Source organism: Abrus precatorius, unplaced genomic scaffold (genome assembly GCF_003935025.1).
Source record: "Abrus precatorius isolate BTA unplaced genomic scaffold, Abrus_2018 Scaffold2, whole genome shotgun sequence".
Lineage (NCBI taxonomy): Eukaryota > Viridiplantae > Streptophyta > Magnoliopsida > Fabales > Fabaceae > Abrus > Abrus precatorius.
This window is the reverse complement of record NW_020874362.1, coordinates 9,875,084-9,887,729: the sequence shown is the minus strand read 5'-3', so window position 1 is coordinate 9,887,729 and position 12,646 is coordinate 9,875,084. Positions and strand designations below refer to the sequence as shown.

The window sequence follows — 12,646 nt, the reverse complement described above, 5'->3', positions numbered from 1 at the left end:
ACTGTGGTTAGAGTAGATAATGACCATTAGATTGTTGCTATATATCTTGTTCCCAAACCTTCACCTGTTGACACTATCATCCATGCTCTAATTGAATCATTAAATTTGGTGATGATAAAATAAAATAAATAGGCATTACAGTGCGCAACAAAGTCTATAATTTGTAGAAAATATGCAATATTAATATGGCTAGATGTTTAATCTTGCAATGTGTTAAATAAGCGTCTATTTGGTTGATTGAAGCAAAATCGTGTAACTTCTTCTATCGCAAGTCTCTAGGAGTTCACAAGAAAAGAACATGATTAAAATTTGTTTAATATAATAATACTCCACAGTTAATTTATTGAAAAGTACGAACCTTATAGTAACAAATTAATATTTTACGAACAAATTTTCAAGTTCGACCGTAATGAAACAACACGCTTATGGTACAAACGATGTACGTAGTAAATGCAATATTCAAAAGCATGAATAGAATACAAAATATGATTTCTCCTAAATTAGTTGATGTATGTCTCCATAGTCAACTGCGGTTAGAGTTGATAATGACCAGTAGATTCTTGCTATATATCTTATTCCCAAACCTTTATCTGTTGATATACACATCCATGTTCTAATTGGATCATGAAATTTAGTGACAATACAATAAAATAGATCTGCATTATAGTGTTCAACAAAGTTTGTAATTTGTAAAAAACAATCAACATTAATACCGCTAGATGTTTAATCTTGCGATGTGTGAAATCAACTTTTATTTGGTTGATTCAAGCAAATCGTGTAACTTCTTTTATGGCAAGACTCTAGGAGGTAACAAGAAAAGAACATGATTAAAATTTATTTAATATAAAAATAATCCACAGTTAATTTATTCAAAATTACGAACTTTATAGGAACAAATTAATATTTTACATACAAGTTTTTGAATTCGATCGTAATGAAACAACAAGCTCATGGCATCAACAACATTCATAGTAATTGCAATATTAAAAAGCATGAACAGATAACAAAACACCATTTCTCCTTCATTAGTTGGATGAACATCTCCTTAGCAAACTGTGGTTAGAGTATAATGACCAATATATTGGTGCTACATATGTTGTTCCCAAACCTTCATCTATTGACACTCTTCTCCATGTTTTAATTAGATCGTGAAATTTGGTGACGATACGATAAAATAAACATGCATTACAATGAGCAACAAAGTATGTAATCTGTAAAAAACTCTCAACATTAAAGTTGCTAGATGTTAAATCATGCGATGTGATAAATCATTTAGTATTTGGTTGATTCAAGCAAATCTTGTAACGTCTTCCATCGCAAGTCTCTAAGAGTTAATAAGAAAACCACATGATTAAAATTCATTTAATATAAAAACACTTTACAGTTGAGTTATTCAAAACTATAAACTTTATAGTAACAAATTAATATTTTACATATAAATTTTTGAATTTGACAATAGTGAAACAATACGGTCATGACACAAACGATGTACATAGTAAATGTAATATTAAAAAGCATGAATAGAATACAAAACGTCATTTCTCCTCTATTTGTTGGATGTACGTCTCCATAGCCAACTGTGGTTAGAGTAGATAATGACCATTTGATTGTTGCTACATATCTTGTTTCCAAACCTTCATCTATTGACACTCTCATCCATGTTCTAATTAGATCGTGAAATTTGGTGAGGATATGATAAAATAAACATGCATTACAGTAAATAACAAAGTATGTAATCTATAGAAAACACTCAACATTAATATCGCTAGATGTTAAATCATGCGATCTGATAAATCATCTTTTATTTGGTAGATTCGAGCAAATATTTTAACTTCATCCATCGCAAGTCTCTAAGAGTTAACAAGAAAATCACTTGATTAGAATTTATTTAATATAAAAACACTTCACGGTTAAGTTATTCAAAACTACGAACTTCATAGTAACAAATTAATATTTTACATACAAGTTTTTGAATTCGACCGTAGTGGAACAACACGCTCATGACACAATGATGTACGTAATAAATGCAATATTAAAAGCATGAACAGAGTACAAAACACCGTTCCTACTCTATTTATTGGATGTACGTCTCCATAGCCAACTGTGGTTAAAGTAGATAATGACTATAAGACTGCTGCTACATATCTTGTTCCTAAACCTTCATATGCTAACACTCTCATCCATGTTCTAATTGGATCGTGGAATTTGGTGACGATACGATAAAATAAACATGCATTATAGTAAACAACAAAGTATGTAATCTGCAGAAAACATTCAACATTAATATCGCTAGATGTTAAATCATGCGATATGATAAATCATGTTCTATTTGCTTGATTCTAGCAAATCTTGTACAAACATCATAATAACAAATTAATATTTTATGTACAACTTTTTAAATTCGACCGTAATGAAACAACATGCTCATGTCACTAACGATATACGTAGTAAATGCAATATTAAAAAGCATGAATAGAATACAAAATGTTATTTCTCTTATATTTGTTGGATGTACATCTCTATAGCCAATTGTGGTTAGAGTAGATAATGACCAATAGATTAGTGCTACATATTTTGTTCCCAAACCTTTATCTGTTGACACTCTCATCCATGTTCTAATTAGATCGTAAAATTTGGTAACGATACAATAAAATAAACATGCATTATAGTGCACAACAAAGTATGTAATATGTAGAAAACATTCAACATTAATATTGCGTTGTAGGTATAGCTAATAAATTTAAAATAAAGAAGTTACGTAAAAAAGTTTGATCAATTGTATCCAAAGATAGTCAACAACTGTATTTGTTTGGAGCCTATGTAATATGATAGTAATTTCCTTTAATATTATATAATTAAAAATATGTAAACTCCAAGATACTTGATTGGGACACAGGCACTAATAACAGTAGCAGAGGCAGTGATGCTGTCGAAGAAAAATCATGTGACGAATAAGAACTGACGAACAAGTGTCTGTCAATGCATGTAGTGTTAAATTTGACCATTATATCCAGGTAAAGGTATCTTCCAACAAAACTGCTAGTCCACTTCAACCAAGGAGAGGACTGCTCATGGAAAGTGATCATGACCGAGACTATTCATTCAGATAAAAAGAAACAACACAACTTCTAACAAGAAAACTATTTGAGATGAACCTAGAGCTTTTAATTTTATCTTTACACATCTTTATATTTGCTTTTAGTTTAATTTCAGTCTTGATTTTCCTATAATCGTCAACCACTCATACTAAAGCTATTAACACCCAATGGTCATGCAATATTAATTTTCTTTTTCCAAAGTTATTATTCTCAATGGTCATTCAAGGCAAAAAGAAAGAGAAATCATAAAGATTTTATGAGTTTGTTAATTCAATAACAATTGAAAGAGAACAACTAAACTTGATCCACTTAATTCTTTGTCTTGTTTTACCCTTATAGATTCATTAACCACATAAAGAAAATTATATATAACTTTATGGTTTAGAAATAAATAATAAAAAAATACTAATGAAAAAATATATATGCAATGCAGTAAAAATAAAAAATATTTAATGTAGGAGAAATAATAAATTTTGATTTTTGATGATAGATTAAGAAATTAAAAACTATTTGTGAAATAAATAATATTAGATGTAGTAAAAATAACATTTAGTTTTTAAAAAAGAGTAAATAGGATATTTTTATTAAAATTATTAATAAAAAACATTTATAGTTATATAATAAAAATGGTAAAATATGAAAATAATTATTATTATTTTCATATTAAAAAATTGGGTTTTTTACATAAATAAAATAAAAAAATTAAAATTACGTATATACACTAAAATAAAAAAATTTATATAAATGTCCTAAATTACATAAAAGTCGATTAAAATCAACTTTAATATCAATAAAAAAGTACAGTTAAATCGTTTTAGTAGCGTAACAATTATAATCGACTTAAGTTATACGAAGAAGTGGATTATAATCACTTCATTTGAAAAAAAAAATTAAAACACCCAGCAGATTCAGTGTAGGATTTGGAGAAAAGAACCAAAGCTAATGGAGACCCTTCTATTGCTTGTGTTACGTGGGAGGGTAGTTATAAGATTGAGATTGGTGAAAGTGTGACAGTAGCAGCTTACAGTAAAACATATAAGCGAGGTTCCACAGACACACTTCTCTTTGTTTCTCTGTCACGGCCATTAAAACTCTCTGCGATACATCACATGGGAGGTGAATTCTTATTCCACTTCTTTCACCGTTTCTTTTCATGTCTTCAATTACATACTTTCATTGTTTTGTTATCAACACTTTAAGACATTAACTAATCGCTTTTGAATTTGAAAAGTCCGTCAAATTAATTTCAATTGAGTAATAATTGGAATCGAAATTGTTCTGCGTTGTTACAACTTTTGTCAAATTCCCGTGCTCTATGCTTCAACAGATAGATAGAGCTAAAGTAACAATTTCGGTCACGGGATGACCACAAAGATAGCATTGATGGAAAATCAATCGGTAGGAAATGATAGAAAAGGATTTTAATTAAGAATTTGATAAAAGTGTAAATGTTTGTATGCACAACATCAGGAAAAATTGTCCAAAATGTTTTTGTGTCATGCTGTTACTATCAAAGTGTGGACTATCACACTTGAGAGGACGCTGTAGAGTTGAGAAATGAAGCTGTTGAAACCATTGCCATGGCTCTCTCTGGAGTTGATAAACATGTCGTAGACCCATTGAGGATTCAAAGACGAAGAAGAATTTATTGATTGATGAAATAATTCATCCCATTAAAGATTCAAAGATGAAGAAGAATTCCCTGGTTAATGGAAGAATTCAACCCATCAAGGATTCGAAGATGAAAAAAATGTTGTTTGAGTACTGATTTGATGAAAGAAATTAAGGTTAACCTAAGAAAGGTAAGCAAAAATGAAAAACATAGAATTATGAATACCCTTTAGTCTTTCTTTAATCGCTGATGCTGCTGGCAAGCAAAGTGCGGGACAAGTATGAACGCACTCTGCATCTTTGCTGTAATCACTTTTCTCAACAGAAGAAGTCGATTATAATCGACTTAAGTGTATAACTCAAGTGGATTATAATCGGCTTTTTTATTATCCTGCTAAAGATAATTTAAATTAATTTTTATATTGATATTGAAGTCAATTTTAATAGACTTTTAGGTAATTTAAATTAAGACATTTATGTAAAAAAATTTATTTTAGTGTATATACGCGATTTTAATTTCTTTTATTTTATTTATGTAAAAATCCAAAAAAATTAAATTCATAAAAAAATAGTTATAAAAAATAACAATTATGTCATCAAATTTATTTAAAACATTACATATTTAAAATAAAATCTATGATTTAAGAAACAAAATTGTTATTGAATAAGAATAATAAAATTAAAAAAATAATGAATTCATTGTTTAATATAAAGAATTAAATAAATAAATTAAAGGTGATAAAATTATGTATTTGTTTAAAATATATGTTGATTTATTCTCCCGTTGCATACTCATTGTCATCCCTTACACAAACACAATAAATTTACTTCTAACAGTCGTGTCACAAAAGAATAAGTTTGACCAACTGCAACATCCACATATATCTCAACTACATTTCTATGATGTGATTGTTGACACGCATTTATCATGCAATCTATGTCTTCATCATCACATACATCTAAAGTTGTATGGTATCGACCATTTGTCCCAACTAAAATACGTAAAATTAATCTAGAAATTACTTGACTACTAGACAATTTCAATTTTGTGTGGATCTTCCTTTAAACATCTCAAGTGTGATCCCTCGTTCTATCTTAATCATCTTTTTCTCCCTTTTAAAAGTTATATCCTCATTTCCTTCATATATTTTACTATTTAAATATAATATAACCACAATTTCATTCATCTTCCATTCAAAATATTTAGTCATCATAAAAAATTTATAATATAACAAATTTATATTTATTATTAAAACAATAAATCAGAAATTAATTTGTAATTACAAATATTTAAACAACTAATTTTTAACATTACATTTTATTTTTCTATTTTCAAACATAATAAACAAATTAATTAACACACTAATGCTAAAAATATTATCCATTTTCTAAATAAAAAATATTATTTAAAATCAAATAAACCTAAGAGCCAATGAAAAAAGAATTATATGAATGTGTAAAGGCTAACCTGACTGTGAATTTTCTCTTCGTGCTTCACGGTTGCTATCACAAATTTATGTATTTATAGGCCTTCAAAATTAAACAAAAGGATGTATCAAAATTTTTATCCGACGGTCACACAAAAGTCGGTTCAGTTTGGACGACATTGGAGTCGTCCCTGAGATGGCGACAATAATATCAATTTTGATCTGGACGCTACAAAAACATCCCACATATGGACGACACAAGTTCTTTTCGCAACACGTATCATCACCTCGTTAGTCTTGTACCATTGTGAGCCGACAGACTAATAGCTTGCCACATCATCATAAGTGTCGTCCTTTTCCTGGACGACACTCGTGCCACGTGGCATTCCCACCCCAAACAGGGAAATGGTTTTTCTAGCTCTTTATTTCGGTAAATTTTTTTTAATTTACTCCAATATGGCAAAAAAACCTTCAATCATAATTAGGTCTCTAGGTCCCTCAGTGTTATTAAGCACTACTACTTCAGAACCAACATCTATGTCCCTTTTATTAACATTTAGAACAGACTCTTTCTTACTCATTAAAGAAATTTCAGCACACTACTCTAGTTTGTGACCATACTTTCTACATTTAAAGCAGATGAAGTGTAGCCCCTCATATTTTACCTTAAATTCCTAACCCGATACTTTAAAGGTTGGGACTAGATTCCTTCTCAGGTCAATTTCTATACACATCCTAGCAAATTTTTCCTTGAGATTAGTGAGGTGTGGGGGTCCACTTTCAGCATGGACCCTAAACAGTTATCTACTTACTACAAGAATTTATTATTAGAGTTGAAGAGTTAAATCAGGTATAGGCACTCACACAACTATTTTCTTCATATTATAGTCTGCCTAAACAAGGGCTTCCATCTTTAGACCAACGAGTAATGATTTAAAATTAATCAAGGCCCTTCAAATAAGGTCTGTTTATAGTCCTCTATGTTCTCGAATTTGATTAAGAAAAAATCATTGTTCAAGTCAATAATTTTTAAGGCCCTACTTTTGCCCAATATATTACCCAGTTTTAAGGAAGCTAAAACTAATGGACTTACCTAGAGTTTAAAAATTAGTGTAAATTTTCAGGGATTACACCAGTCTTTGTACTCATCTAAGGGAATCATAATATTAGGATATAGATTTCTAGAATTTTAGGCAAATCACTTGATCTTTAGTCTCGTGCAGAATATTAAAATCATCCAAAACAGATTTTATTATTTCTTCATCATTCAGAGTTATATTAAGATCTTTCAACTCTAACATAATATCTTTTTACGAGCAAGAATTAGAAACTCTAAATTTAGAAAACAACTTATTTACTTTTAAGATATCCGGTGTCTAGTCCTCCTGCATGTGCAAGATTGGTGTCTCCAATAAACTTTCTATGTCAATTTTGACTTTTTTTTGTGTTCCAATCCATGAAATCCAACTCCTCGTAGATCGCTTTCCGCTTCATGATGTTCCATACTCTCAGCGCACCAGAACAATGAATAGAAATCAGATCTCTTTCTTCACGTGATGCTCTGATGTGCTTCTCTCAATGCAGAAACTACGCAACCCTCGCAAGGCAACGAGGGTAAGATACCCTAGCCCCGCTCCTTAAGCGTCTCCAAAAAAAAAAGAAAGAAAAGCACGAGTTCTTGGAACCTTTCTTTAACAACACGTGATTCACTTTTTTATTATAATATTTTAAAATAGAGGAAAAAGTACGGCAATATGTACATATTTTTAAGAAAGGGAAATGTGATTTTACTAAAAAAATATTATACGGCTGATGTTGTATTAAAAATTATATGGACCATTTAATATTCTTATTACTGTTGTTGCTGGATGAATAATTATATCAATTAATGCCGTTGTTCAAGTGAATTTTATTATATAAAAAAATTGCTAACAAGTATTTTTAGAATGCTTATTAAGTAAAATAGTAATTTTTTTATAATAACCTGTTATTAATGTATTTTAATATAATTTTTAATAAATTTATTTTATTTATTAATCAATAGTCTCACGACAGCATCAATAGGATTAAGAACTACACTAATATTAAAGTATCAACTACTTGATTAATTAGAATTACATTTTTATCATGAAATTTCTTTTAACACAAGAAATCATATATTGATTTCACCGTCTCACCCGCCCATTCTGGACGAGGGCAATATGCACCATATCTATACTGTGATGTGCATCGGACTCACCGGAACCAAGCTCCGGCGAACGGTGGATCACCGCCGGCGAAGGCGTGGCATCGAGGCGACAAACGGGACAACTGGAATGGGAATGGAGCCACGTGTCGATGCATGGCACGTGGAAAGAGTGCATACACTCGGGCAAAGTCCTCAACTCTTCACCCTCCTCAAAGTCTCCCAAACACACTGCACACGCGTCGTCCTCATCACCGTCACCATCTGCCACGTCATCGTCATTTTTCTTCTTCTTTACGTACTTGTGGGCTGGAATCAGGTGCGACAGAGATGCACTCTGTTCCCTGCTCCGCGACGGCGCTGACGGTGATGGCGCAGTTATGGACCTTTCTTGTTGGGAGGAGTTGTGGTTTGTGGCGTGAGGGTGTTGGTTGCGGCAAAGGATTATGAGATGGTAGATTGTGAGCACAAAGCTAGCAGTGCCCATGGCTATTAGTATGGCACTTACTTTGCCAGTGAACAGAGATTGGTGATCATCCATTGAGAGAAATGTAGCAATCACTTCAATTTGGGACTCAAAAACAGTGAAAGCCGGCAAGGAATTGCTTAGCTTCTGTACAATCTTTTTGTTTGTACGCACGTTGACGGTGATTGCAAGAAATTACTTGTTGTTATTTAATGTCCCTCTATCTTTGAGGTTCTCTCAGGGACCGAGTTGGGAGCTACCTGCAAAATTTATCAAGGTAGCTATGATATATTAAAAGTTAATTGTTTATTATTCAAGAACATATTTTTTGCAACTTTGTCATTTAAATATTAAAAATTAATAGTATATGTACATTATTATATATAATATAAAAAATTTATATTTTTTATTCATGCATCTGACAAATACATTCTAATTATACGATAGATACCTAAAATTTCTTAAAAATGATTTTTTTTAATTAACCTCAATGTTACTAATGAAATTCTACTGTTTGGAGAATGAAACATACATTTATTGAACTAATATCTTCTACAGTTGTACATTCTAAAGTTAAAATCTCTCTTACTTTAATTGTTTTACTTTTATATACATCTTTATTAATTTTATTCTAAATTTTAGAGATTAAAGTTATTATTTAACTTTTAGATTTTTTATTGAATATCTATTTTTTACATTTATAAAACTTATCTTTTTTCATTTTTTAAATTAAGAATTTTTTTTATGAATTTTATCACTTAAATTTATAGCTATTAATATATATATTTATTATTGATATTTAATTAAAAAGCTCTTTTATAATAAATCACTGAATTATTTAATTTCATTAAATTTTTTATTCGAATACATAATATTCATAATTACAAAGTTAAGTTAAAATAATTTTTAAATTATATTATTGTTAACATATTATTATTATTATTATTTTATAAAAATATAAATTTTTGTTCTTTAATTATTAAATTGTATCTATATTTGTTTTTAAAAATATATATAGGTTATTAAACTATTTTATTTGATGGACTCCTCAATAATTACTTAAAAAGGTACAGCTTGTTTTATTAAAAAAAATCGAAAGTTTAAATGTACTCCTCCTTATCTTTAGGGCTTTTGTGAAAACGTTTTACAATTTGTTTATTTGTTCATGATAGATAATAGCTTAGTTAAAAGTGATGAGGAGAAAACAAACATAGCTAGGTGTGTGGTTTGGTTTGAACAGTATTCATGTAAAAAAGTAATTGAACAAAATTTTATGAACAATAAGTCAAAATCAATTATGTAACTTAAATTTTGGATAAATATGAACTGAAAACACTTTTAAAATAAACAGAAATAAGTAAGTTGATCTTAACATATAAAAAATATTTAACTCATTTTTCTATTATTTTATTTTCTTATAAATATTTCTTTGAATTTAAAGTATCAATTAATATTTTAAACAATACCCTCGTATCCCTGCAAGAAGACCACATATTTAACCAGGCAAGTCCAACATTAAGCAAAGTTCTGCTAACTTAGACAAAATTTCAACATTCTCAACGGAGCTTGAGTAAACAACAACGATTCTGCCATTAACAACTGTCTCACCATTGTCACTTTTTTTATAGTGAAAATTCCCTTTACCCCCCTTTTGAAGATGGGTTCAAAAATCATAGAGCAAAATAAATAAATAAATAAAAACAGAAAAACATCTAACCCAACCTAATCTATTGTGTTTTTGTGAGTTGGATTGAACCCAACCTACATAATTCAGTCATCTAAAACATTAAATAATTAACCACATAATTTTTTTTATTATAAATAATTATTCTCAATTTTTACTACCTTTTATCTTTCTCAGTTATAAACAAAAGTTACCCCACTTTATTATACAAAAAACATTTTCCAACCAATAAACAATAGTTATGACTCGCACCCCTACCATTCTACACACAAGTCTTCAATGTCAGCAAAGGGTCACCCAAGCAAGCTATACAAAGCTCAACCAGTAGGTCAGCACCTCTTGTTGGCTAAGGGTCTAATATTTAGGACTAAATTATATTATTTCTTATTTAGAATAGACAATATATACTGTAAAATATACTTAAAATTCAATTTAAAATATATTTATACACAATATCCTACATAATTTCAGCAATGTGATTCTACGAATTATTATTATATTTATTTAATTTAACGCATCATTTATTAAAATATTACCTATCAAGATTTTTATATTAGTAAAATGGGTTTTACTAACTAGTATATCCCAAAAGTATTCATTAAAGAATTAATAAATATTTTTTTTAATTAAAAATTGTAGAAGAATATAGTATCATATATTTTAATAAAAAGCTTTTGTCTTAAATTTTTACTTAATGCTAACGTTTACCTAACAAAATAATGTGTATCAGCATTACAATCATAATGAATCATTGATGCATGAATCAGTTCCTACTTTTCACAACATTGGCAATCTTGATGAACTTGAATGTACATCAATCTTTTGGGATGAATTTTACAGAGACTCATTTCAAATAACCTTTTGGAACGCATAATCGGTAGTGAAAGTCATGCTGCTCCACCATTATTGTGGCTCGACCACAGCATCTTAACCAGGCAATCTTGAAAATAGACTTTCCCTCCACAAGAATTACACTACATCACATTGATATGTTTAGTAACTCTAATCATGTAAGCTTTGAATATATACCACTTAGAAAATTTAACCACTGATGAGATGTACTGATACATTTTCTATATCGATTAATTCGTGGTCATGAGGTTGTTGTGAATATATAGAGGAATTTAAAGTATAAGTAAATATATGGCTCATTGTTTAAGACATTTTGTACATAATTATAATCTCAAGTCCAAATCTATCAATAAAATCATGAATTGGGTCCATTTGTAAAAGTCAATATGATATCAAAAACTTAGTTTCAGCAACAAGACTAAAAAGTATTAGTCAAGATTCTTGACATAATGACCTAAATAATTTAAGAATTTATTGATATATTTATCTTAAATTAAAATAGATACTGTTCTGATAAAAATATTAATATTTTACTAAAAAGAGATTCACTCACTCAATTTTAACTAATTTATTAATGTAATTATTAAATTTAAAATTTTCAATAAAAAAATCAAGTCTACAGAATTCTATAAAATTTATCTCATCAAATAACTTGATTTTAAAATACAAGCAAAGATCAACTATAAAATTATATTTCTACAAATCAATTTATTTAAAATTTGGCACGGATGAAATAAAAATAATATGACATAATTTAAAGCTTAAATTATTAAAAATATTTGTACTTAAAAATTTATTAAATAAAATAAATCATTAAGCCTTACTTATAAAATAAGTGTATTTCTGTTCTATTTTATTCATCATTTTATTAATATATAAATTAGATATATTAGGTTTTCTAATCATTTTATCAAATTTTTCTTGAAAATATTTTAAGCTAAATTATTAAATAATTAAAAGTATAACTGTATATAAAAAAATTTAAGAAATATTATAACTTTTTAAAAATAATTTATAATTTTTTATTATAATATCATATTTATAAGTCTTATTACATTTGATCTTATTGCTATGAATTATAAAATATTTAATTCAAATTTGATTATTTACTAAAAATATAAACTATTTGAAAAATTAAAATATATAAAAATTAGAGATTTTAAATTTAGTTAAACTATATATTTATAACTCTTTTTAAATTTACTTAACCATCTCTATTAAGTCATGCATAAAATATTGCTTAGAAGTTTAAACAAATAAAATAAAATGCAAAATAAAATCATACGTATATTATATTAATTAAAAATTATAAATGATTGTCTA

The 12,646-nt window shown here is 28.3% G+C and overlaps 1 protein-coding gene across 1 annotated transcript; it reads right to left on the bottom strand.

Annotated features, from left to right (window-relative positions):
* Window positions 1-8,301: 8,301 nt before the first annotated feature.
* LOC113859426 (RING-H2 finger protein ATL52-like) lies at window positions 8,302-8,878 on the bottom strand. The gene has a single exon (XM_027492205.1). It carries the CDS (start codon window positions 8,860-8,862, stop codon window positions 8,302-8,304), a length of 561 nt encoding a protein of 186 aa, XP_027348006.1. The 5' UTR covers window positions 8,863-8,878.
* Between the last annotated feature and the right edge of the window lie 3,768 nt (window positions 8,879-12,646).